Here is a 22,488-nt window from a genome sequence, read left to right on the forward strand (position 1 = left end):
TTTATAGTTTTCTGCTCTTTGTCTTGGCTCTGTAAATAAAATAATAGAGAGGTAACCAATAGTTAGGATATTGGTATAGTGTGACCTATCTAAGAGGTACCTCATTGATGTTTGATCCAAAACAGAGCCAGAGACATGGGTTACCTTTCCCAAAATCCCCCAAACTAGTTAGTGGTGGAGCTAGAACTAGGAATTTCAACCTGTGTCATCAGTCCCCACTGTTTGAGGTTGAAATCACCTGCTTGATGTCTGATGCTAGGTTTCTTCCAGACATTCAAATGCCACAAGTGCCAAACTAGCTTACCCTATTTCTACCTATAGTCATTGATGCTGCTTCCATGTGAGCAGACCTACTAGCTGACAGTCTTTTATAGTCTCAGACTACCCCAACCAGATTTAAGTGTATCCATGGGTTGACATGCTAAGACATCAGACATGGTTAGTTTTTAAGTCCATCTCATTCATTCTCCTGTGAGTGCCTTATTATGTTCTGTGGTGTAGAATAGAATCCCAGTGCATGCTTGTGTAGTGTGTAGCTGAATGAGGGGTTTTCCTCAGCAGTCAAGTGTAGATCTGGAAATGAAGAGACAGGGATTCCTTAAGGTAGACTTAACTACATACAGGTGCTACTTAGGACCCTCCCTGAGTTGTGCAATCCTGGGATTTAGGTTTGAAAAGTGTGCCAGTTGAGATATTCCTTTTGTGTTACAGGTGGATGGATCACATACACCTCAGGACACGCTGACATCAAAGCAAAAAGATGGTATACACTCACCTTAAGCATTAAGGTGAGCATTGCAGATGAGAAAGAATGGAGATAAAACATTTGTGTAACTTTCTACCATTTTCTGTTAGAAAACAAATGGATGTATAAAGAGGTGTCTGCTATGGGATCATTAAAACATCCACCTGTAGGATGGAGCTGTAGACCAGAGTTACTCTCATGAGAACCAGGAGTTGACTTTTTACACCACTGTCTTCTTAACTTTTTTTGAATTGAGGAGTGAACAACTGTTCTCAGTGTTCTTGAACTAGAGTATAAATAGAACTAACTGGAATATGCAAAGGCATAGAAGCTTATTTTTGACAGCTTAGAACCATTTTGTTTCTAACTATAAGCACAGTTTTCTACAATTTTATTATTAGAGATGATACTAGAGTAATTGTGGGATAAAAGAAATCGAAAAGGGAAATCTAAAAATCAGCAGCAGCATCTTGGTTGATCACAAGGTAGTGACCGACAGTGCTCCCAAAGGATGCTGTGTAGAGAAAGTGTCTTCTAATATGTGACTCTTCCCATGTAGCCCTTTCAGATTTGTTTAGGTTGTAAGTAGTAATTAAAATTGAGCTTCAAAGAACTTAAAATGTTTTTTCTTAATAACCATTCAACCAATGAAAATGAGAGTTCTGAGTCTTAAGCTGTTTATTAATAGAGTTGAGGATCTAGTTGGGGTGTGGTGTGGTTTGTTTGACCATACCATTCTTAATGGCGTAGTTTGTTCTAATTGTTCTTTGGTAGGAAGAGCCCAAGCATAGTTCCCGGGTCCCTGTGTGGTATGATTGGTAAAGACGGGTATTTAGAAGAAGAATTGCATTTATTTTTTAATTGCATTTAATTCTTTTTTGAGAATTTCATATAATGTATTTTGATAATTCTCCCTCCATCTCCTACCAGATCCATCTTCTTCCTACCCACATAACTTTGTGTCCTCTTTAAAAAAAAATCTATCAAATCCAGTTTATGTCGACTATACCTTCTTGGGGATGTGACTATCCATTTGAGCATGTTCCATCTACCAGGGGCCACATGTGTTAAGAAAACTTAACTTCCTCTAGTTGTGGCTATTAGTTGGCAGTAGCTCCTCAGCCAGGGTGTGGCTTTGTACGTACCCACCTCTTCTCTCCATGCTGGGATTTTATCTGGCTGGAGCTTGCACAGGTCTCATGTATGCTGTCACAATTAACTGTGAGTTCATAATGCAGCTGTCTTCTGTGTCCAGAACACCATTTCTTTAGAGTTGCCCATTGCCCCTGGCACTCATAAGCCCTCTGCTTCCTCTTCTACACAGTCCCTAAGCCTTGGGAGGATGGGGTATGAGATAGGTGCCCTATTTAGGACAGAACATTTAGAAGTCTCCCATTCTCCCCACCTAGACCAGTATTAATCCCCATCTACTGCAAAAAGAAGCTTCTCTGATGGGGGTTGAAGGATGCATTAATCTATGGGTATAGACTTAAGTCATTAAGAGTTGGCTTAATATTATGTTTGTTAAGCGGAATAATAGCAATGGTAGGATCTCTCCTGGATCCTATGACTTGTCTAGTCAACATTTCTTCTGATTATGGTGCCAGATAGGTAAGAGAGAAACACCAAAAGGCCTATTCCTTGGTCCAATCTGCCACCTACAGGCTTTTGAGACCTTGGGCAGATCAACTTCTGCCATTCTCTGGTTTGGAAATCAGATACCTTCAAGATTAGTCATGCTATATAAGGGTCTTCTTACTCAGGGTGGGCACACATGGCTAGCTGTAAACTTGGTGTGCTTTTGAGTGTGTGTTCATAGTGTACCACAGTAGTGGTGATAAAGGTTGAAATTTACATTTTACTATGTGCCAGACAGTAAGGGAAGTGCAATGGCCACTTTCTGAGAACTTTGTACTTGTTTTCTTTCCATCATCACATGCAAGTCCTCCTTCACTGCCTTGTCACCCCATGGTTCTGTTTTACCCGTGGCTCCTGCTCTTCTGATTAAGAGCAGCCATACCATCTGGCTTTGTAGTGACAGCTCTTCATCCTCATGGGGACAAGCAGGGTAAAATGAAGTCTGATTGCTCCTTTGACTGGGTGTGCAGTCCTTCATTGAGACCTTAAGTATGGAGCAGTTTGCAGCAGGCATTTGGGCTCCAGCAAACTCTGGAGGAATCTCTCAGTCAGCCGAAGTACCTGTATGTACAGTTACAGTGTTATTTTAATGGACTTTTGTCGAAAGCTTCATAAAAATGCTGTAAAAATACTACGGGCTTATTTTTTGGTTTGGATTTTGGGTGGAACATCAGGAACTGTAGTAAAATATTATTTTGTTTGTGCTGCATTTGTTTAACTCTGTGAAGCTGTGTTATGGCGCCTGTCTAAAACACCTGATGGTCCTAATAGCTGAATGGCCAGTAGCAAGGCAGGAGCAAGGATAACTGGCCTGGCATGCAGAGAGTAGAAACAGAAGGAGAAACAAGAGAACAAGGCGAGGAAGATGTCAGGTTCCAGCCACCCAGCCAGCCACAGAGTAAGAGTGAAAGGAAGATACACAAAAGAAAAGGGAAAAGCCCAGAGGTAAAAGGTAGTTTAGATTTAAGTTAAAAAAAAAGAAAAAAAAAGTCTGGCAAGAAACAAGCTGAGCTAAGGCTGGGCATTCATAAGTGTGTGTGTGTGTGTGTGTGTGTGTGTGTGTGTGTGTGTGTGTGTGTGTGTGTGTGTGTGTGTGTGTGTGTGTGTGTGTGTGTGTACACGCACGCTAGCACACTTGTGATTAATTTGGGAGCCGGGTGGTAGAGTAAAACATAACACAAGGAACTGTTGAGGTTTAATGTATTTTGTGAACTGTTTAAACAAGTACTTCTGATTAATTCTTTCAGGTAAATTTTGATGTATTTCAGACTTGCTCAAACACACGAAATTGTATTTTACAGTTCTAGGTTTCCGGTGAGAGAGATGTTTGTTCCACTAAGTAGCTGAGCTACATTCTTATACAGACTCCAGAGAATCATTTGCACACTTTCAAGGGACACCTTTCTCTCTCCTGCAGGGTTATTTCGCCTCTGGCATGTTGAACGGCAAGATCCTGTGGGAAAATGTCCCCGTGAAGTACCCAGGGAACGGCTGGGCCGCCATCGGAACGCACACCTTCGAGTTTGCGCAGTTTGACAACTTTCAAGTGGAAGCGGCTCGTTAGTACTCACAGGGCATCGAGACACTATTTGGATTTTCTATTTTTGATTTTGATTCAGGGCCAGTTTTGATGGACCTGTATGTAGCCTTTGAGGCTAACGATATGAAGAGTAGATAGGGAACATGGTACATGTTTGCCAGAGCATATGAAAGATTTAATTAGAGCTATTTCCGGGAGAAGTGCAGATGTCTTTGGCATTGCCTGTGGTAGTCCTTATGATCCACCATTTGTTGGTCCCATCCTTCTGGAGTGGTTTGGGTGGTTCCTGTCTTGCAGCCTTGGTGCTAACACTGAGGTAGCGCTCTCCATGTTGTTTGTGAACGATCGTGCAGATGGCTGGTACCAGAGAAGCACAGAGGTGCGTTTGTGATCACTGACCATGTGTCTAAGTGAAGATGCTGATGTTTAAGAGGAAGCTGAGAAACACTTCAAGGACACTTCAATACACTGTCCCCGCTCCTTCTCTCCCCCCTCCCTCCCTCTTTCTCTTTTACCCTTTCTTCCTCCCTTCCCTCTCCCTCCACCTCCCTCCTCCTCTTTCTGTCTCCCTCCCCCCATAATGATGCTTTTGAAATTGGATGAAATGATGGTGGGAGATTTGAAAAATGCCTCATTAATAAGCTAACTCCAAAGCCATTTTTACAGTAATAAAAATAATCAGATTAATTGGGTTGTTTGTATTCTTTAATTATCTTACTTCCAACTTTTAACTCTTATCACCCTTATAACTGTCTTGGGAACATTTTTCTCACACAAGCCAATGTTGTGGGTGGGCCTGGCAGCTTCCCTGTCCTGTGATCTCTCATGCCTTCTGCAGTGTATTTCTTATGTCCTCACAGGTGGCCCTCACCTCTCTACATGTGGCAGGAGGTGGCACTTAGCCCTTTACTGGCTCACTGAATTGGGTCATCTCCTAATATCTTTGTGGATAGATGCACTTATTATGTTCCCAGTGTTTATGTTTAAATGTTGGTAAGCATGTTTCTCATTAGAATGATTTATGTCTAAACATGAACGTAACTCTTAGAAACAAGTCAGTTTTTTATGTGGGTAAGTGAATTGCGGATTATAAGGCAAAGTTACTCATTGAATTAATTCTACTACATGGGAATTTTACTATAGTAGCCCAACACCGGTAGAACTACAGTGAGGTTTTGTGTTGCTTTTGAAAACTTGAAGCTAAATCCAATTAAAGAAAGAATTATATTAAAACCAAGTCTAAGAGATTTCTAGTTAGTTGTTTAAATATTTTGAAAACTAACATATAATTTATGTATACTAGAATATTCCCATTTTAAGGGTGTAGTTTGGTGTTTGGATAAATTCCCCTGAGCCAACACTCCAATGAAGCTATTGACTATTTCCATCACCCCAGAGGGTTCCCTGTTACACATGTACAGTCAGACCTTCTCACTCATAGTTTCAGGCAACCATTGGTATTTCTGTTGTGAAAAATTGGTTTGCTTTGAAAGCATGAATGTGACATGATACACTATCCGTTCTTCTGAACGGTAGTTTCCATCAGCATAACACCCTGAGCTTTGTCTGGGTTACTGCTGGCTGAGGTGGTATTGCTATGCTACTTCACATTTCTGAAGAGAACCCCATCGAGTGGCTACACCAAAGTTTGGTTTTCTATCTCCTGTTTTAATGAGATTAAAAATAAAACTCACGACAGCATTTACATAGAAATCTTTCGGACTATGCATTTATTTCTTCTGGATTCTGGATTGGGGTAGAAAGATCACAAGCTCTTATGTTAACATGTTTAACTTCATACAAAACCACTGGCCGTTCCCAGAGAGTGACCCTGTAATGCAACCCGCCCATGGATCATGCGGAAGCCCCGATGGCAGCATTCTTGTCAATGCTGCGATCTGTGTCTAGAGCATATGGAGAGTTCTGTGAGTGTAATTGTGTGGTCTGTGGCTACAGAGGCTTTTGCTTCTTTCCCAGTGTGTCTGCTTTGTTTCAGAGGCTGCTGCCTTGTGCTAGCTGGAACTCTCAGGTGCAACACTGGGGAGAGTTAAGAGCACACATCCTCACCTTGTTCTCACTCTTAGGAAGAACATTTCTCACTATTAGTGTGATACTCTTTCCCCCCCTCCCCTTTTCTTTTTTGTTTTTCGATCCCTCTATCTGGGGGAAGTTTCCTCTGTTTCCAGTTTCCTGAGCTTTCCCCCCAAACATCTTCCCCATCCACTCCATCTCCTCCGTTTCTCTTCAGATGATGGTATCCATGGATACCAACCAGCCACGGTATATTAAGTTGTAGAGGCTAGGTACCTCCTCTTCTACTAAGGCTGGATGAGGCAAACTGGTAGGAGGAACAGGCCCCCAAAGCAGGCAACAGAATCGGAGACAGCCCCTGCTCTCACTGTTAGGAGTTTCACAAGAAGACCAAGTCACACACTTGTAACACATATGCAGAGGGCCTATGCCAGTCCCATGAAGGCTTCCTAGTTGTGGTTTCCATCTCTGTGAAGCCCCTATGAGCCCAGGCTATTTGGTTCTGTGGGTTTTCTTATGGTGTCCCTGACCCCTCTGGCTCCTACAATCCTTCTCCCCCTTCTTCTGCAGGATTCTCCCAGCTCCTCCGAATGTTTGGCTGTGGGTCTCTGCGTCTGTTTCCACCAGGTACTGAATGAAGCCTCTCTGATGACAACTGGGCATCAATCTATGAGTATAGCAGAATATCATTAGGAATAATTTCAATGACTTTTTTCCCCCCAAGTCTTGTTTGGTTATATCCTAGGTCTCTGTGGTATACCACTTCTGGGTCCTGGCTGTCAGGGGTAAGTTCCCTCCCAGGGTATGGGGCTCTAGCTGGGCCAGTCATTGGTTGGTCACTCCCACAATTTCTGTGCCATCTTTACCCCAGTGCATCTTGTAGGTAAGACAAATTATAAGTTGAAAGGTTTGTAGCTGTGTGATGTCCCAATCCCTCCACTGGAAGCCTGGCCTGGTTACAGGAGATAGCTGGAGTCCTCTATGCTAGGAGTCCTAGCTAAGCCCACTCTCATGGATTTCTGGGTGTTTCCATTGCACTAGGTTTCTAGCTCATCCCAGAAATGGCCCCCAGATTCTACTTGTCTCTCCCAGTACTGTCTCCCTCCATCCCCTCCCCTTCACCTGATCCCTCCTGTTCATCCTCATCCCCTGCTCCCAGTCTCCTCCCTGTCCACCGGCCACACCCATTCTGTTTCCCCTTCACCATAGGATTTATGCACCACTTGAGCCCTCCTTGTTACTTATCTTCATTGAGTCTATGGATTGTACCATGGTTCTCCTTTGTGTTACAGCTAACATCCACTTATAAGTGAGTACATACCATGTTTACCTTTCTGGGTTTGGGTTACCTCAGGATGATCTTTTCTAGTTCCATCCATTTGCCTGCAAACTTCATGATGTCATTGTTTTTAACAGTTGAGTAATACTTCATTGTGTAAATGTGCCTCATTTTTTTTTGTTCATTTTTCAGTTGAGAGACGTCTAGGTTGTTTCTAGTTTCTGGCCATTACAAATAAAGCTTTATGAATATTGCAAAGCAAGTGTCCTTGTGGTATGGTGGAGTGGTACCGCTGGATCTTGAGGTAGATTAATTGCTAATTTTTCTGAGAAACCACCATACTGATTTCCAAAATGGTTGTACAATGGTGCACTCCCACCAGCAGTGAAGGAGTGTTCTCCTTGCTCCACATCCTCTCCAGGATGAGCTGTCACTTGTGTTTTTTTTTTTTATCTTAGCCATTCTGAGAGATGTAAGGTAAAATTTCAGTGTTGTTTTGATTTGCATTTCTCTAATGGCTAAGGATGTTGGACACTTTTTTAAATTTAGAAACAATCTTATTTTACATATCAATCCCAGTTCCCTCTCCCTCCTATCCTCCCATGCCCCTCCAGACCCCCCCCCCCATTTCACGCCCCATTCACTCCCCAGGAAGGGTGAGGTCTTCCATTTCTTTTATCGATTCTCTGCCATTTGTGATCCTTCTTTTGAGAATTATACCCCCATTTTTAAAATTTGGTTTATTTTGTTTGTTGGTGTCTAGTTTCTTGAATTCTTTATATATATATATATATATATATATATATTGGATATTATCCTTTTGTCAGATGTGGGCCTATTCTGACAAATATTTTTTCCTATTCTGTGGGCTGCTGTTTTATCCTTTTGACAATGTCCTTTTCCTTTCAGAAGCTTTTCAGTTTCCGGAGGTCTCATTTGTTAATTATCAAACTTGGTGCCTGTGCAATTGGTGTTTTCTTCAGGAAGTTGTCTCCTATGCCAATTTTTCAAGATTATTCTCTACTTTCTCATTTATCAGGTTCAGTGTATCTGGTTTTATGTTGAGGCCTTGATCCACTTGGACTTGAATTTTGTATAGGTTGATAGATATGGATCTATTTGCATTTTCTATGTGCCTACATCCAATTAGACCAGCACCATTTTGAAGATGCTTTCCTTTTTTCTGTTGCATAATTTTGTCTTGTCAAAAATTTAGTGTCCATAGGGGTGTGGATTTACTTCTGGGTCTTCAATTTGAGTCCATGATCAACCTGTCTATTTTTTATGCTAATACTATGTGGTTTTTATTACTATTTCTCTGCCATACAGCTTGAAATCAGGGATGGTGCTACCTCTCAAAGTTCTTTTATTGAGTAAGGGTGTTTGCATCTATGCCCATGTGCAATATTGCTTTAGTTTATTTCATTATTATATCTTTGTCTGGTTTGGGATATTGGGTGATCGTTTCTGAAACTAGCTGAGAAATGGTCTCTCTTCCTTGATTTTTTCCAACACTTTGTGAGATTCTTAAGTTGTAGAATTTATAGGTTCTCTCATTGAAGGTCCAGTCAAAAGACAGAAGACAGAACCCTTCCCCCCCAAAGTAACACAACAGATGATAAAATCACCATGTGAGATAAACTACAAAGAACTAAAAGAGCTCTAATGGACTTCAAGAGTCAGCCAGGCGTGGCAGTCCATGCCTGAAATCCTAACACTCAGGAGGCTAAGATAGGAAGAGTTTGAATTAGAGGATAGCCTGTGCTGTATTATAGAACAGTGCCTCATCTCACCTGCTTCTGTTAAAAAAAAAAATGCAAAAGCAGTGATAGAGACCAGCTACTTCCTTAACTGAAGTAGCCTACCAAGGACAAAACAGAAAACAGCTTTGGTAGAGGTCTGTCTCACAGACTGACATCTGGCTCACATTGAAGATGGTTTAACTGCAGCCCTGACGGTCTAGACATTTTCTAAGATGCATGCTGGAGCTGGCAAGCAGGAAAACTGCTTTCTGGAGTAGATGCAAGCAAATGATAGAATGCCAAACACTTAAAAATCCCTGAAAAGTGTTAGGGCACGTGTAATGCTGTTGATGCATAAGTGTAGATCACACTTCAAAGGGAGTAATAGTTTATTCTTGACAAAATATGAGTGAGTGTAGCCCTGGAACACAAATTTAGGTTATCCCAAATACCATGTTCCTGCATGGTAGCATTTTCATGAAGTTCTTATAGTAACAGAATAACAGAAGTCATCAATCAAGGCACTTTTAAAGATAAATTGGTGGCAACATCGGTAGATGGGTTACAGCAAAGTGGGAGAAATTCTCACTATGTGCCCCAGTGTTGGGAGCCAAATCTCAGGGCTTGGCATGAGATCCTAGGCCATGCTTGGCAGGCCACATAGTTAACCTTTACATACCAGCTCCTTAGAACCTCAGCTCAAGAAAAGAAACAACTTGACCCAGTCCTCCACCCTCAGGCTCAGTCACTTAAGCAACCCTTCCTGGACCTCTTACTCATAAACTCTTTACCCTGCCAAGCATCCTCTTTGTGGCTTCCTAGTGTCCTGCCTATACCAACACCTGGTGCACAGGCAACCCATTTTGCCCCTCCCCATATCCTGACTATATAGGGTAGCCCGAGAGAAGGGTAAAGTTTGCCACTTGATCAGAATCCTGTCTTGTGGTTGGTCTTTCTGCGTCTCTTGTCTCCATTCCCTATCCCTGACTCTCTTGCCCCAGGTTGATGTCCTGAAGGTCGGGACACCCCAGCTGCTATCTGATGACATTCTTGGTCTGGGTTGGTGGAATCCAGGCATTTGTTCATACAACCTCAAAATGGTTTTATTTGATGATCACGAGGATGTTAAGGTCAAACAGAGTTGGTGTTGAATGTCTACTAAGACGTGTAGGAACAGGAGAGCTGACCCCTCCCCCCTTGTATGCTCCCTACAGCACTCAGGAGAGAGGACCATGCACCTCGCCTGGGTGAAACAATAGAGCTGGCCCTAGTATTGTGACTGTGGGTGGCTGGTCTGAGGACCGGAGAGCAGGAGAACTGACCCCATTGCATTGGGTAAGCCAGCAGAGGAGAGGCAGTACTGGAGAGCAAACCCAGGCAATGATGATGAGGGAAAGCTGGGAGGCTGAGCAAGCTAGCTACCACCCAGACCCAGACCCAGAGGTATGCGTTAGCCCACCCCAACATCCACCTTATCTATGAAGTATTAGAACAGATGAAGGGGATGAACCTGCAGATCTCCATGACAGGATCCTCCAAGTAGCAGGATCTCCATGACACAGGGAAACAACAGGATATCCAAGAGGAGCCCCAGTGAGAGCCATGATCAGTGGCATAGCAGAAGCCAGAGGCCTCCAGCCAGACTAATGACTTGTGGCAATGAACACTTACTTGTAAGTGAAGATGAATGGACTAAAGGGTAAACTGTGTGACTCAATGGGCCACACTACAGCTTCCACGACAAGATTCTATTCTCTCCCTCTCTCATTTGTTTTGTTTTTGTTTTTTCTTTAAAGTTGTTTTGTTTTCGGGGTGGGGGGGATTGCCAAGGGCAAAGAGCAGATGAGAAAGGGATGGGTGAGATAAGTGGGATTAGAATGCATGATGTGAAATCCACAAAGAATCAAAGTTTAAAAACTTTTTAAAAAGAGCCGTATTAAGGGATGAAGATAGCCCAAGATAATTTGGTTCCAGACCTGAATATTCCAGATCTCTGTAGTTATTGAAATTCTAGTCACCCAATTAGCCTTGGAGAATCTTTAACTTCGATGCTATTTTTCTGGGAACTTTAGTTCTAATATCTTATAAATAATCTAATAACTTCTCATGACAGTCTTGAGAAGTCCACCCCCAGTCTTGTGTGTACACTATCACTTTCCTGAGCTGTGCTCTGTCTTTCCAAATGGAAGAATTTAAAATCTATGATATGGGATCTGGAAAGATGGCTCAGAAGTTAAGAATTCTTACTGTTCTTGCACATGACCTGAGTTTGGCTCCCAGTGCCCTCATCAGGTTGCTTATGACTGCCCTATAACTCCAGTTCCAGGGGACCCAAGACCTCTGACCTCTTCCGGCTCCTGAATTTGTGTGCATGTACCCCACGCAGACCCAGGAGAGGTGGAGTGAGTGACTCTCAGGGCTTTGGGAAGAGTTCTGGAGCAGGAAGATGGCCTTCTCTGGTTACATCTGCTCAGCCACATTCTCCTTTTTGCTTGTGTTAATCAATGGCAGAAAGTTGTCTAGCCCTTTGGGACTGCATTATTTCTTTTCATGAAACTTTGCAAATCCCTGCCATTTGGGAACCAGCATGCTCAAGTAAAAAACTGTACATTCTTGCTGTACCACTCGCACTATTTTTAGCAGTGAATGGATTGTTCCCATTCTTAGCGTCTTGAAATAATATCAGTGGGCATTTATTGAGAATTAGTTTGTAAGCTCTGTGGAAAGAGGGATTAAGTTTGATTCCATGCAGAGCCATAATCTGTAGGATCTAGCATAGGCCCTGATAATGCAGAGGAGACAAATAAGTAGCTGTTGGTAGGTGTCTTAGTTACTGTTCCAGTGCTGTGAAGAGACAACATCAGCTAGGCAACTTATAAAGGAAAGCGTTTAATTGAGGCATGGCTTAACGGTTTCTGAGGGTGAGTCCAGCTGGAAGACAGGCATGCTGTTAGAGCAATCGCTGAGAGCTTACTTCTGATTCATAGGCCAGAGGCAGAGTGTGGGGGGCGCTGGTGTAGGCTTTTGAAACCTCAAAGCCCACCCCCAGTGACACCTCTTCCTTCAAGGCCATGTTTTCTCCAATAAGGCTACACCTCCTAATCCTTCCTTCAAAAAATCAAATCAAATCAAAACAAAACAAAAACAAAAAGCCACCAACTAGGGACCAAGGGACCAGGCATTCAAATATATAAAGCATCCAAATAAATAAGCCGATGGAGGCCATTCTCACTGAAACCACTACAGTAGAGTGGGTAGAGTTGTTGTGAGGTAGCAGATATTTTGTGTTAAGTGTCTCTCATGAGTTACATCATTTTAGACCTGTAATGTTTACAACTAAAATTCAGAGCATGTCAGAGAGTGCTGGCACCTAGACTGGTCAGCCTGACTCCTTCCCAGATTACCTGGGAAGCTGGGAACTGCCATTGACTACCATATAATATATAGAAAACGACTTTTAAATAGGACAGTGTGTGTGTGTGTGTGTGTGTGTGTGTGTGTGTGTGTGTGTGTGTTCGCACCTGCTTATATATACATATGCATATGGAGGTCAGAAGCCAACATCAGGTATCTTCACCACTCTTCACCTTATTTTTTGAGACAGGGTCTTTCTGAACCTGGAGCTCACTGACTTGTCTGGACTGTCTTGGCAGCAGCCATAGGAACCTCCACATCTTGGCCTCCCCAGTGCCAGGATTACAGCACTGGGTAGGTAGTGCTGCACCTGGATCTTCACCTGCTGCTGGGGATCTGACTTCAGGACCTCAGGTTTATATGGCAAGTACTTTACTGACATCGATTCCCTAGCCCAAATAGGTTTTAAAAGTCTGCCTGGCTAGTTGGCATGTTATTAAGCACAAAAATCATGCAAACAATGAGCGAAAACCCAAAGGCTGGCATGTTAATTTAGCCAGTGATACTTGGGTATTTGGGGGCCGAATGGGGTGATTCTTTGAGATTAACAGTTAATCAAGAAAAGCTTTCACTTATCTTTTTGGAGATGTTGCCCTTCTGAGCCATACATCCGTCTTAAAAATGTTCATACCATGGTATTATAGTTCCTGAATAGGAGACATTGATTTTTTTCAGGATTGGATTGATTTCCATGGTTCTAAAGTTTCTGAAGGAAATTGTGTCTTTGCAGGGGTGAAGAGCAGAACTGGCTCGCTGTGTCTCTGGCACCGCCCTTCCATCTCTATTGGGAGAGAAGTTTGGCATGGCTGCATGCTTGTTTTGCTTATGACTTGTTTCCTGAGATCATTTAATACTAGCAGCCTGTGTTAAGTACTGAGGCTGATTTAGCCCTGCCTCTGGAGTAGACTCCTTAAGTCAGACCTGTGGATCAAATCAGTCTTTTAGTGGCAGACGTGGGCTGGAATTGGTAATTGGATCTGGTGCTGGCATCCCCTCAACATGCTGGTCTTTGTGATCTCTGATGAATTAATTTAGACAAGACCCAGAGAGCAGAAGACAAGCCGAGTGTAGAACAGAACAAAAGGCTTGGCTCTCAAGGGGACGAATGGACAGTGGAGAGTGACCATGGTGCATATCCTTGTCAAGGTGGATTTTATGTTAATTTGTAAAATCTCAGGAACAGATGTTTTTTACTGGCTAGGTGATTGATAGATCTATCTGGATAAGGGAGGGGGAATAGTGTGCCTTTCTTCCTTAGCACGGACTCTCTGATTATAAAGGAGGGGGTCCACTCTCAAACTTCTGAGCCTGCTAATACCTGACTGACTATCTAATACAGATGATGTGGCTGTATTCCCATAAGAGTTTTGATATACCCCACCCCAAACTCTGTTCTTCCCAGAGTAGAGTCTCCATCAACTCTAGGTGCACATTAGGCACATCTTAGGAGACTTGAAATCTGGATACCCCAGAGAATCTGGTTGGTTGGTTTAGGGGAGGGGTTTGAGGATTGGTTCTTATTTTATAAGCACTGCCTGTAATTCTGATGTAGTCAGGACTGAGAGCCATTCTTGTAGAAGAGGAAGGTGCTTCTGGGAGACATCTCTCGCCCTTTACCTTCTTGGTGTCCTTCCTTGTGGTCTCTTGCTTCTGTAGAAAGGTGTTCTAATGACCCCCAAAGACTGGACCTACCTGGTTTAGAAGGTCCATAAAGAAAACAGGCTATTAAACACAGAATATGATGTACCCAACAATGCATTTTCCTTTAAATTTCAAGTTAATTAATCAAGGAAATGAATACTAAACAAACATTCCTATAACCAGTATGTCCAGATGTGGATAACCTGCCAACAAATGGCAAAATGAACCCCAAAGAGTACTTTTCTATGAAAAGATCCGAGTAGAACTAACTCAAAAGGATCTGAAACAAATAAAAATGACCAATTTTTTCATGGAACAACAAAACATTTGCTGTTTGCCATAAACCATCAGGCAGAAACAAGTTTCCAGTTGGGCAGTTTGCCGACTAAGGGGCAGCTAGCCCTCGGGCAGTTTGACAGAGGGAGGGAGAAGGGGTACCTCATGGTAATCTCTGGAAGCACACCCCTGGTCATGGTGGGCTAGAATAACACTTCAGTTGGTCATGCTAAGAAAATCAATATGAAAACCTGCAAATAGAGCGTAGACAAATAGAATCTAGCAATGGACCAAAGGATAGCACCATGGCCAAGTGAAGCTCAGTGTTACAAATCAAGAGTAGATCAATAGTGGCAATCTGCTAATGTAATTTTCTTTATTAATGGGTAAAGGAGGAGGAAAAGCTTGGATTTTGACAGATGTGGCAGTGGTGGCTGGTGAAAGTCAATGTATATGCTTGATGAATAACAAGAGGGTTGTAGGTAATATTGGGAAGAATTCCACAAGTTATTTTCAGCATGCTAAGTAAGTCTGGAATCATCTGTTTTTCCAGATGATTTTTTGATTGACTGAATTTATTTTTTGATGATTTAATGCATGTACTCAGTGCATCCTGTTTGCTTTCAACCCCACCCTCTCTTATCTCTAATCCTTCCAAGCCCTGAAAGACAGATTGTGGTGATACATTGTTTATGATTTATTAAAGCTTGCCTGAGGATTCAGAAAGCAAAGTCAGCCTCAAGTCATAGAAGCCAGGCATACAACTTTAATCCCAGGACTCTGGATTATGAGGTAGACAGATCTCTGGTAGACCACACTGACTATATGAAATTGATCCAGTGCTAAGAGAAACAGCTCACACAAAGATGATCTCAGCACTTGGTATCACAGACCTTTAATCCCAGCACTAGAGAAGTATAAAAGATAGGAGCGGGGTCTTCAGTAGTCAGTCTCAGGATTCTCTCCAGCCACGCTGAGGGGAGGTAGCAGTCTGAGGCTTGCTGGAGAGCTAGGTGGTGGATCAGCCCTTTCAGCTGGAGGTAGAGGTAAGAGCTAGTGGCCGGCTGCTTTGCTTTTCTGATCTTCAGGCACACTTTAATAAATCATAAATAACATATCACCACAGCAGATACTAGTAGTCCCATTTCACCAATAAGAAAATAAAAACAAGGAAAAGGAGAATCCTAGAGTCTCCCTGCCCACAGGAGACAACACTGAGATTTGAGTCTTTGTTTAGACTACCCTAGAAGGGAAGAGAAATAACGATACTAGGAAACTTGAATGAAGAGAGACTGGAAGATGATTTTGTAAAGAATCCATTTCTTCTAAGTTTGTGTACTTTCTTTCATTGTGGCACGTGTGTGTGTGTGTGTGTGTGTGTGTGTGTGTGTGTGTGTGTGTGTGTGTGTGTGTGTGTTTTCCTTGTGTATATAAGCATGAGTACACACACATGAGGTGATTAGAAGTCGACCATGATTGTCATATGTTAGGTGCCATTCACCTTGCTTTCTTAAGTCTGGGCAGACTGATGCCCTTGCTTGCCCATCCTACTGCCAGGAGAATCTATGAAAAAGGAGATGACCTCATAAGAGCTACAAGAGGTGGAGCTAAGCAAATCTATTCATGCTGCTCATCTTTGCCAACAATTGTTGTCAACCATCTAACTGCCCATCAAAAGGGGCAGAAAGATAGACAGTGGTGCATTTATGCCACACTGTACTAGTACTTTTGAAAAATTACCATTTCTCAAAGACATCATGGGTCAATTAAGTGTACCAGGCTTTGGGTCGGGAATGGGGAATTGAATCTCATTCCTACCACTTCCTAGCTCTGTGGTCTTGGAACGCAATACATCCCTTTGCTATTTGTGAAGTAAGGTAACAGTAAAATAGTCATAGTAAAAAGCTCTTGACTTGCCTGGAGTTTATGAGAGTTAAAGGAGTTAGTATAATGTGCCCCTTTTAGTTCCTGTATACATGATTGAAGGAAATAACAACAGCATCTTCCAGTGTTTGGTAAATACAGAGAGCTCCTTGAGTACAATTTCAGGTACATTTACTTTGTATTATGCAGTATTTGTGTACATAGAAATGTATTTGTTTATTATCTGTGTAGTATTTTATAAAGTTATTAGAATTTATTTAAAGAACACAAGATCAGGATTTCAAGTCATCCTTTTTAAAATTCATTTTGACTAAAGCAAAACATAACTCACTACTGACAGAAAGACTCTGAGGTCCCTGAAGGGAAGCTGAGTGTCTACCAAGCTTGTAAACTCACTGTACCCCAGCAGGAAGTAGGGAGGTGTTGTAGCAGGAGGCAAGCACCAGCTCAGGTCACCATGACAACCACAATCCAGTGTCAACTATGGAGCTTACAAGGAAGGGAGTCTTTTCATTATTCAGACCCCTCCTCCCCAAATAGGTTTTGATTCTCTCTCTCTCTCTCTCTCTCTCTCTCTCTCTCTCTCTCTCTCTCTCTCTCTCTGTCTCTGTCTCTCTCTCTCTCTGTCTCTCTCTCTCTCTCTCTCTCTCTCTCTCTCTCTCTCTCTCTCTCTCTCTCTCTCTCTCTCTCTCTCTCTGCAATCCCTTTTCCTCCATGGATGCCACAGCAAGAACCAAGAGCTTTGCCCATAGGACAAAATGGCAAATGGATGGTTTGGCACAAAAGATGTTCTCCTACATGGCCCTCCTTGACAAAGCTTACTTCTTGCAGTGATGTGGACCCTTGGATGTGGTTTAGTAAGCATGATGAAAATGTGGCATCCAGATGAGCCACTGGCTTCCTCTTCCCAACAGAACTAACAAATCTTTGAGTTATTTGGAGGGCATATTGGACCTTAGATGAACTCATACTTCTGTAATTCTTGCTATGATGGTGTGATTTCTGCCTGACCTCTTCAGTGACAGGGGCCTCTGTTCCTTCACAGAGATGTCTTCATTGTGGGAGTCATTAGAAATGATTGATTTTGAACCCACCAACCTGCATTTGGAGCACTTCCACCAATTCTAGATCAGAATCAACACAAAGAAATTCCTCAGATACTGCCTGCCTATTTTATTGAGACAGAGTCTCTCACTGGCCTAGGACTAATCACATAAGCTATACTGGCTACCCTCTGTGCTCCAAAAATCCACTTACCTTCTCAATGATGGCTCTACAAACATGCTACCACACACCTGGCTTTTCCTTCTGACATGGGGTCAGACTAACTGAACTGTCCCTCAGACCTGACAGTGTCCTGTTGACAGTAGTCTGCCCTTCACAACTGAGGACAAGTATTATTCATCGGAATGCCCTGATTCTCTGAAAGAATTGTTGTTCCTTTGCTGCTCTTGGCCCTGTGGTGTGAGGGCTCATTTTCAGATCCATTTTCTCCCTTAAACTGATGGCCAATCTTGGGCAGAGGGAGGTGGGACTGCATGCATCCTGGATTCCCAAATGCCTGTCATATACTGGGGCTGGAAAAACATTGACTATATACTGTGGTTAGAAACAGAGGGACCAGACCCTTTGCAGACTAAGATGCCTTTATTTTCTTGATATGTTAGTCGTTGGTGTTTTGTATTGAGTCGCTCTAACAGAATGCCATAGACCAGGCAATGGACATTTATTACTCATAGTTCTGGAGACAGGCAGTCCAAGGCCAAGATTCTGACAGGTCCTGTATGTGTGGAGGACTCTCTTCCTTTTTTGGTAGCCTGCTGCCTTTTTGCTGTGCCCATAGAAGGTGGAGAGACAGCCAGCTCTCTGGCATCTTTCCTTCTACAGCTCTAATACCAACTATATTCCTGACCTCATCTATCCTTTATTGTTCCCCAAAGGCTGCACCTCCTAATTCCATCACACTTGTGGGTGGCCCAGCATTGAAATCTGGAGGGCATTTAGTTCATACCAGTGAGTGTGTGGTCTGATGGATGACAGACCCAAGTTGTCTTTTTTTTTTTTTTTAACCAAATGTCATGTCACAGACCCTTTAGAACTCTAGCCAGGGGGAAAGAGTGATTTTCTCTGGGGTATGCCCAGAGAGTCCAAAATTTTTGGTCTTAAGATATTCAACCATAAAAATATATAAGGTGTGGCTGATGGACAGGTAGGGAGTGGAGTCACTTTCCCTAGAATTTCCAGTAAAGTCCCACAGCTGAGACCTCGAGGTAGTGAACACCCTATGTGTTATTTGCAGTCTATTCACCTCCCCATATTTAGGGGAGCTCAGTTTATCCCTGTTGAGTCATTTATCTTATGGATGGAAGAGGTTCATATCCCCTGATGAAGAGAAGCATCTATAAGAAGGGACGGCTGCAAGGTCCATAAAGGATGCATGAACCACTCCCATCTCTACTATCATGAGAGCAAATTGGTGGTCTCCTGTTGTCTCTTCTGCCCATGCTCTGACACTGCTGAAGTGTGGAACAAGGTCCTGAGGAGAGGCAGGAGGCTCAGGGAAGCCCTGTGAAGCTGCTTTCCTATCATGAGTGTAACAGGGATGTCAGAGTTCTTGTGCTTTTAGTGGCTGCTTAGGAACGGGTGGCATTCAGTTGTTTGGATCTTCCTAGGACAGAATTATCTACTGGGAAAGACTCCCAGAAACCTCTTCTAATGAACTTAGTGAGCAAGAAAAGGACAGTAAGTGGGTTATGGTCTGAAATAAGATCACATTTCCGTTTGAGGCATCCACATTGTAACATTCCATCCACTTTAAGTTTAGAAATCCTGTTCCCAATATAATTCTGGATGCTCTATATAAGGCCTATCTGTCAACTATATTCAGGACCAACTCTTTTTGTCATTGTTGTGCCTTCATTGTTGCTACTCAGACCTTGTCACCCTCTATCCCTCCTGGGATTATATCTACCTTTTGTTGGCCTTGTCTAATAACCCCACTTCCTGTTTCAGGGTAGGATGGGCTTCTCTCTACTCTTGCCATTCCATCTCTCGTCTGGGCCATGTTTTTCCTGTACCTTCCAGAAGTGTTTCAGAGACAGGGAAACCACAGAGAATAACTTAGAATGTTTACTAGCCACTATAGGCCTAGGCTTTTCCCATAATGGCCTCCCCAAGGCTACTTCCTTCTCTGCTTCCTGGCCAGCCATCAGAAGCAAGGAACGACTCCTTACCCAACACTGGGATGACCCAGGGTCCTCCTTCCCTTACTCAGAGCCCATAACACTTCCCTTAGTACCAAGAAAACACACACACACACACACACACACACACACACACACACACACACACACGGAGGGAGGGAGGGAGAGAGGGGGTTTGCTTCACCTTAATGTAAAGCCTGCAACTTTACAGGAACACACCCCTATTTTTGCCTTATTAAGTGAAATAGCATCAGGAGTACAAGCATTTGGTTGCTCCACTGTCACAGTTCCTGATGATGCCAGATGGGAAACTATTTATATATGAGTGGGATAGTTTTCCTAAATTAAAATATGATCTTCCTTGAAAATAAGATCACATCTCCCGCCTTCAGAAGCAGGCACTATTTGTAGCATCGAAGATTTTTAAATTTGCATTTAGAGAGAAGTATCCTTCTTCTTTATTGTTATAATCATGGCAATAAGGCTGTATTTGCTTGTCTGTCCCCACCTGTTCCCTTTGTCAGAAACCCAGCTACTACTTTGTAATTGTATCCTGTTTTTATTATTTATTCAATCAATATTTACCAAGCACCTACAAGCTTTCTATTTTTGTGCAGTTCACAATCCATAGCAAGGAGCAGCAAGCTTAAGTGGCCAGGGAGTAAATATTTTAGGTTTTGAAGATTATGCATTCTCTTTTAACTACTCACCTTTGTCTTGCAGCCTTCATAAGTCACCATGGACAACTTGCCAATGAATGGTATAAGGGAAGCATTTGCAGGGGATACTTGTTAAAAAATGACATGCAGCTTTTATTCAAGTCACTGTAGGAAGGGGAAAAGACTTTGCTATGGAACGACTCAGACCAGCATACAGTAGAATGAGTCTTGGGGCTGGAAAAGTCCTAAGAGGAATGAGGTTGAATGTCAAGGCAAGGAGATTCTCCTTAAACCAACCTAATAGAATTACTTTGAAAAGCATGCCATAGCTTTAGATGAAGAATTTGAATGACTTGCCAAATCTGAGCTTAATAGTCTTGGAGACAGACTGATGGTGGCGGTACATTTGAGGGTAGTGACTGAAGTTTAGTCAAAGGGTTCACCTTTGTTTATGCCTGAATTCCAATAAGACTCTGTAAGAAGCATGCAGCTGGTCTGGTGGATTGTATGCAGCTGCATTGTACCTCGATGTATGTTTACAGGTCTGTAGGTGTAAGGTATATGGAATGTGTGACTAAGTATTTGGAATGTAAAAGGGAATAACAAATAGCAGGGGGCAGATAGTATAGGAATTTATGCTGGGCAAGAAGTTCTGAGCAGGGAAATTATGTGCCTGGATGCCTAGAATGGATGTGCCTTTCTGGAGCAGCGTGCTGCAGGGACAGGGAAACATGGAGACTGGTTAGGAAGTTACTCCAGTGGTCCAGATACCAATGAATGGCGGCCGGCACCATGGGGTAGCAACTATTGCGTAAGAAGCAGCTGGATTCTTACAAGGTACATGAAATAAGCTTTGGCAATAGTCCAGATGTAGGGCATATCAGAGCCAAGTCCAAGGATGGCCTTAAGAGTTTACACTGCCTCTGGAAGAATGGCTTTCCTTTCTCCTGAGATGACCAAGGGTGAGGTGAGCAGAGTTGGAGTAGAAGACCAAGGGTTATATTTGTGATTTACTAGGCTATAGACCAGATATACCCACCAGATTCCTCGATCACATAATCTGGTGTTATAAGTCCTAGTGTCATTGACATGTACATAATTCTTTTTTCCTTTCTTTTATTTTTTTAAATTAGCTAAAATACAATTTACATTAGTTTCTTCCCTCCCTTTCCTTTCTCCAACCCATCCCATGTCCTCTCTTTTCAGTTGATCCTTGTCTCCCTCAAATCCTTCTCACATTCATAGCCTCTTTTCTATGATTATATATATATATGCATAACTATATACATAAATATATATACACATATATATGTATATGTGTATATATACAGCCTGAAGAGTTTGTTCAGTGTTGCTTGTATGTGCATGAGGTCAGGGATGATCACTTAGTATTTTGTAATTAGTCAGGGGGTCATCTCTAGGGAAGACAAACTCTCCTTCTCTCAGTGAGCTACACTCACTGGCCAAAGAAAGCTTGAGAGCCGATCTCTGTACAATTCTTTAGCTCTGGACAGGGTCAGGTAGAGATTTTGAAATAATGAGATGAAAACTGGAAGAACTGAGATCTTGGATGCTCCCCAGTTTGGAGGGCTAGGAGAGGAGGCACCAGCCAAAGAAACAGAGAGGTAGGAAGTGTAGTAGGGTAGAGACAAAAGAGAATGTGGGCAATGTACAAGGTGGAAATGGGGAGCTCAGTGCTGCTGGTGGGGTGGCCAGCAACATGGCTGAGGGCATCTCAGTCCCACACACCACACCTGGAAGTCCTGCTCTGCAGGAGAGCCCTTAGCCCTGCCTTCAGAAAGGAGACTTTATTTCCAGCCTGCTGTTGCTTCTTTCTGATATCCTCCTTCCAGATCGTTCGCTCACTAGCCCAGCTATAGTTCCTTCATGACTTTGCAATGTCATAGAGAACGTGTGCTTTCCAAATTGTTCACATCCCTTGGCTAAGCTGCTGTCTTTGCAGTGAAAGGAGGGGGAAGCAGAACGAGCGAGTGATTTCTAGAATCATTTTGAAAATCTGGCAAAGCGAAAGCATGTCATACCCCTGCACTTCAGGTCTCTACCCTTTTGTTTTGTTCCCTGGGGCAAGATGGGTGAAATCTTGACATTGCTCACTACGACAGCAGTATTATTTTCTTGCCTGGGTAGATGTGGCTCAGCAGCTGTCCTGAGCAGTGCAGGAAGCTTACTGGTTTTCACACGGACAGGGGAACAGCAGGGCTGGTCTTTTCTTAATGAGTGAGTGAGTGAGTGAGTAGGTGTGTTCACAGCAATTGTGGAGTGAACAGGAGGTGGGCAGAGGGGACAGGATGACCCAGGCAAATAGGCATCAGAGGAGGCAGGCTTTTTGTGTATCACCTTCAGTGTTTTGACCTGGAACTAGCCCAGTGTGTCAAGTCTGGGTTCAGGACATTGGTCCTTTCTTTCCCCTCATTT

At 42.9% G+C, this 22,488-nt stretch overlaps 1 protein-coding gene across 2 annotated transcripts in view; it reads left to right on the forward strand.

The window, feature by feature from the left end:
• Positions 1–4,610, forward strand: part of Galc (galactosylceramidase) — a 42,208-nt gene extending 37,598 nt beyond the window's left edge. For both annotated transcript variants that reach the window (XM_027419589.2, XM_027419591.2), the window contains exons 16-17: positions 712–788; positions 3,801–4,610. In XM_027419589.2, the coding sequence (XP_027275390.1) occupies positions 712–788; positions 3,801–3,947 (224 nt within the window). In that variant the 3' untranslated portion in view covers positions 3,948–4,610. The remainder of the gene's footprint in view (positions 1–711; positions 789–3,800) is intronic.
• The last annotated feature ends 17,878 nt before the right edge of the window (positions 4,611–22,488 follow it).

This window comes from Cricetulus griseus, chromosome 5 (assembly GCF_003668045.3).
Source record: "Cricetulus griseus strain 17A/GY chromosome 5, alternate assembly CriGri-PICRH-1.0, whole genome shotgun sequence".
NCBI classification, from domain to species: domain Eukaryota; kingdom Metazoa; phylum Chordata; class Mammalia; order Rodentia; family Cricetidae; genus Cricetulus; species Cricetulus griseus.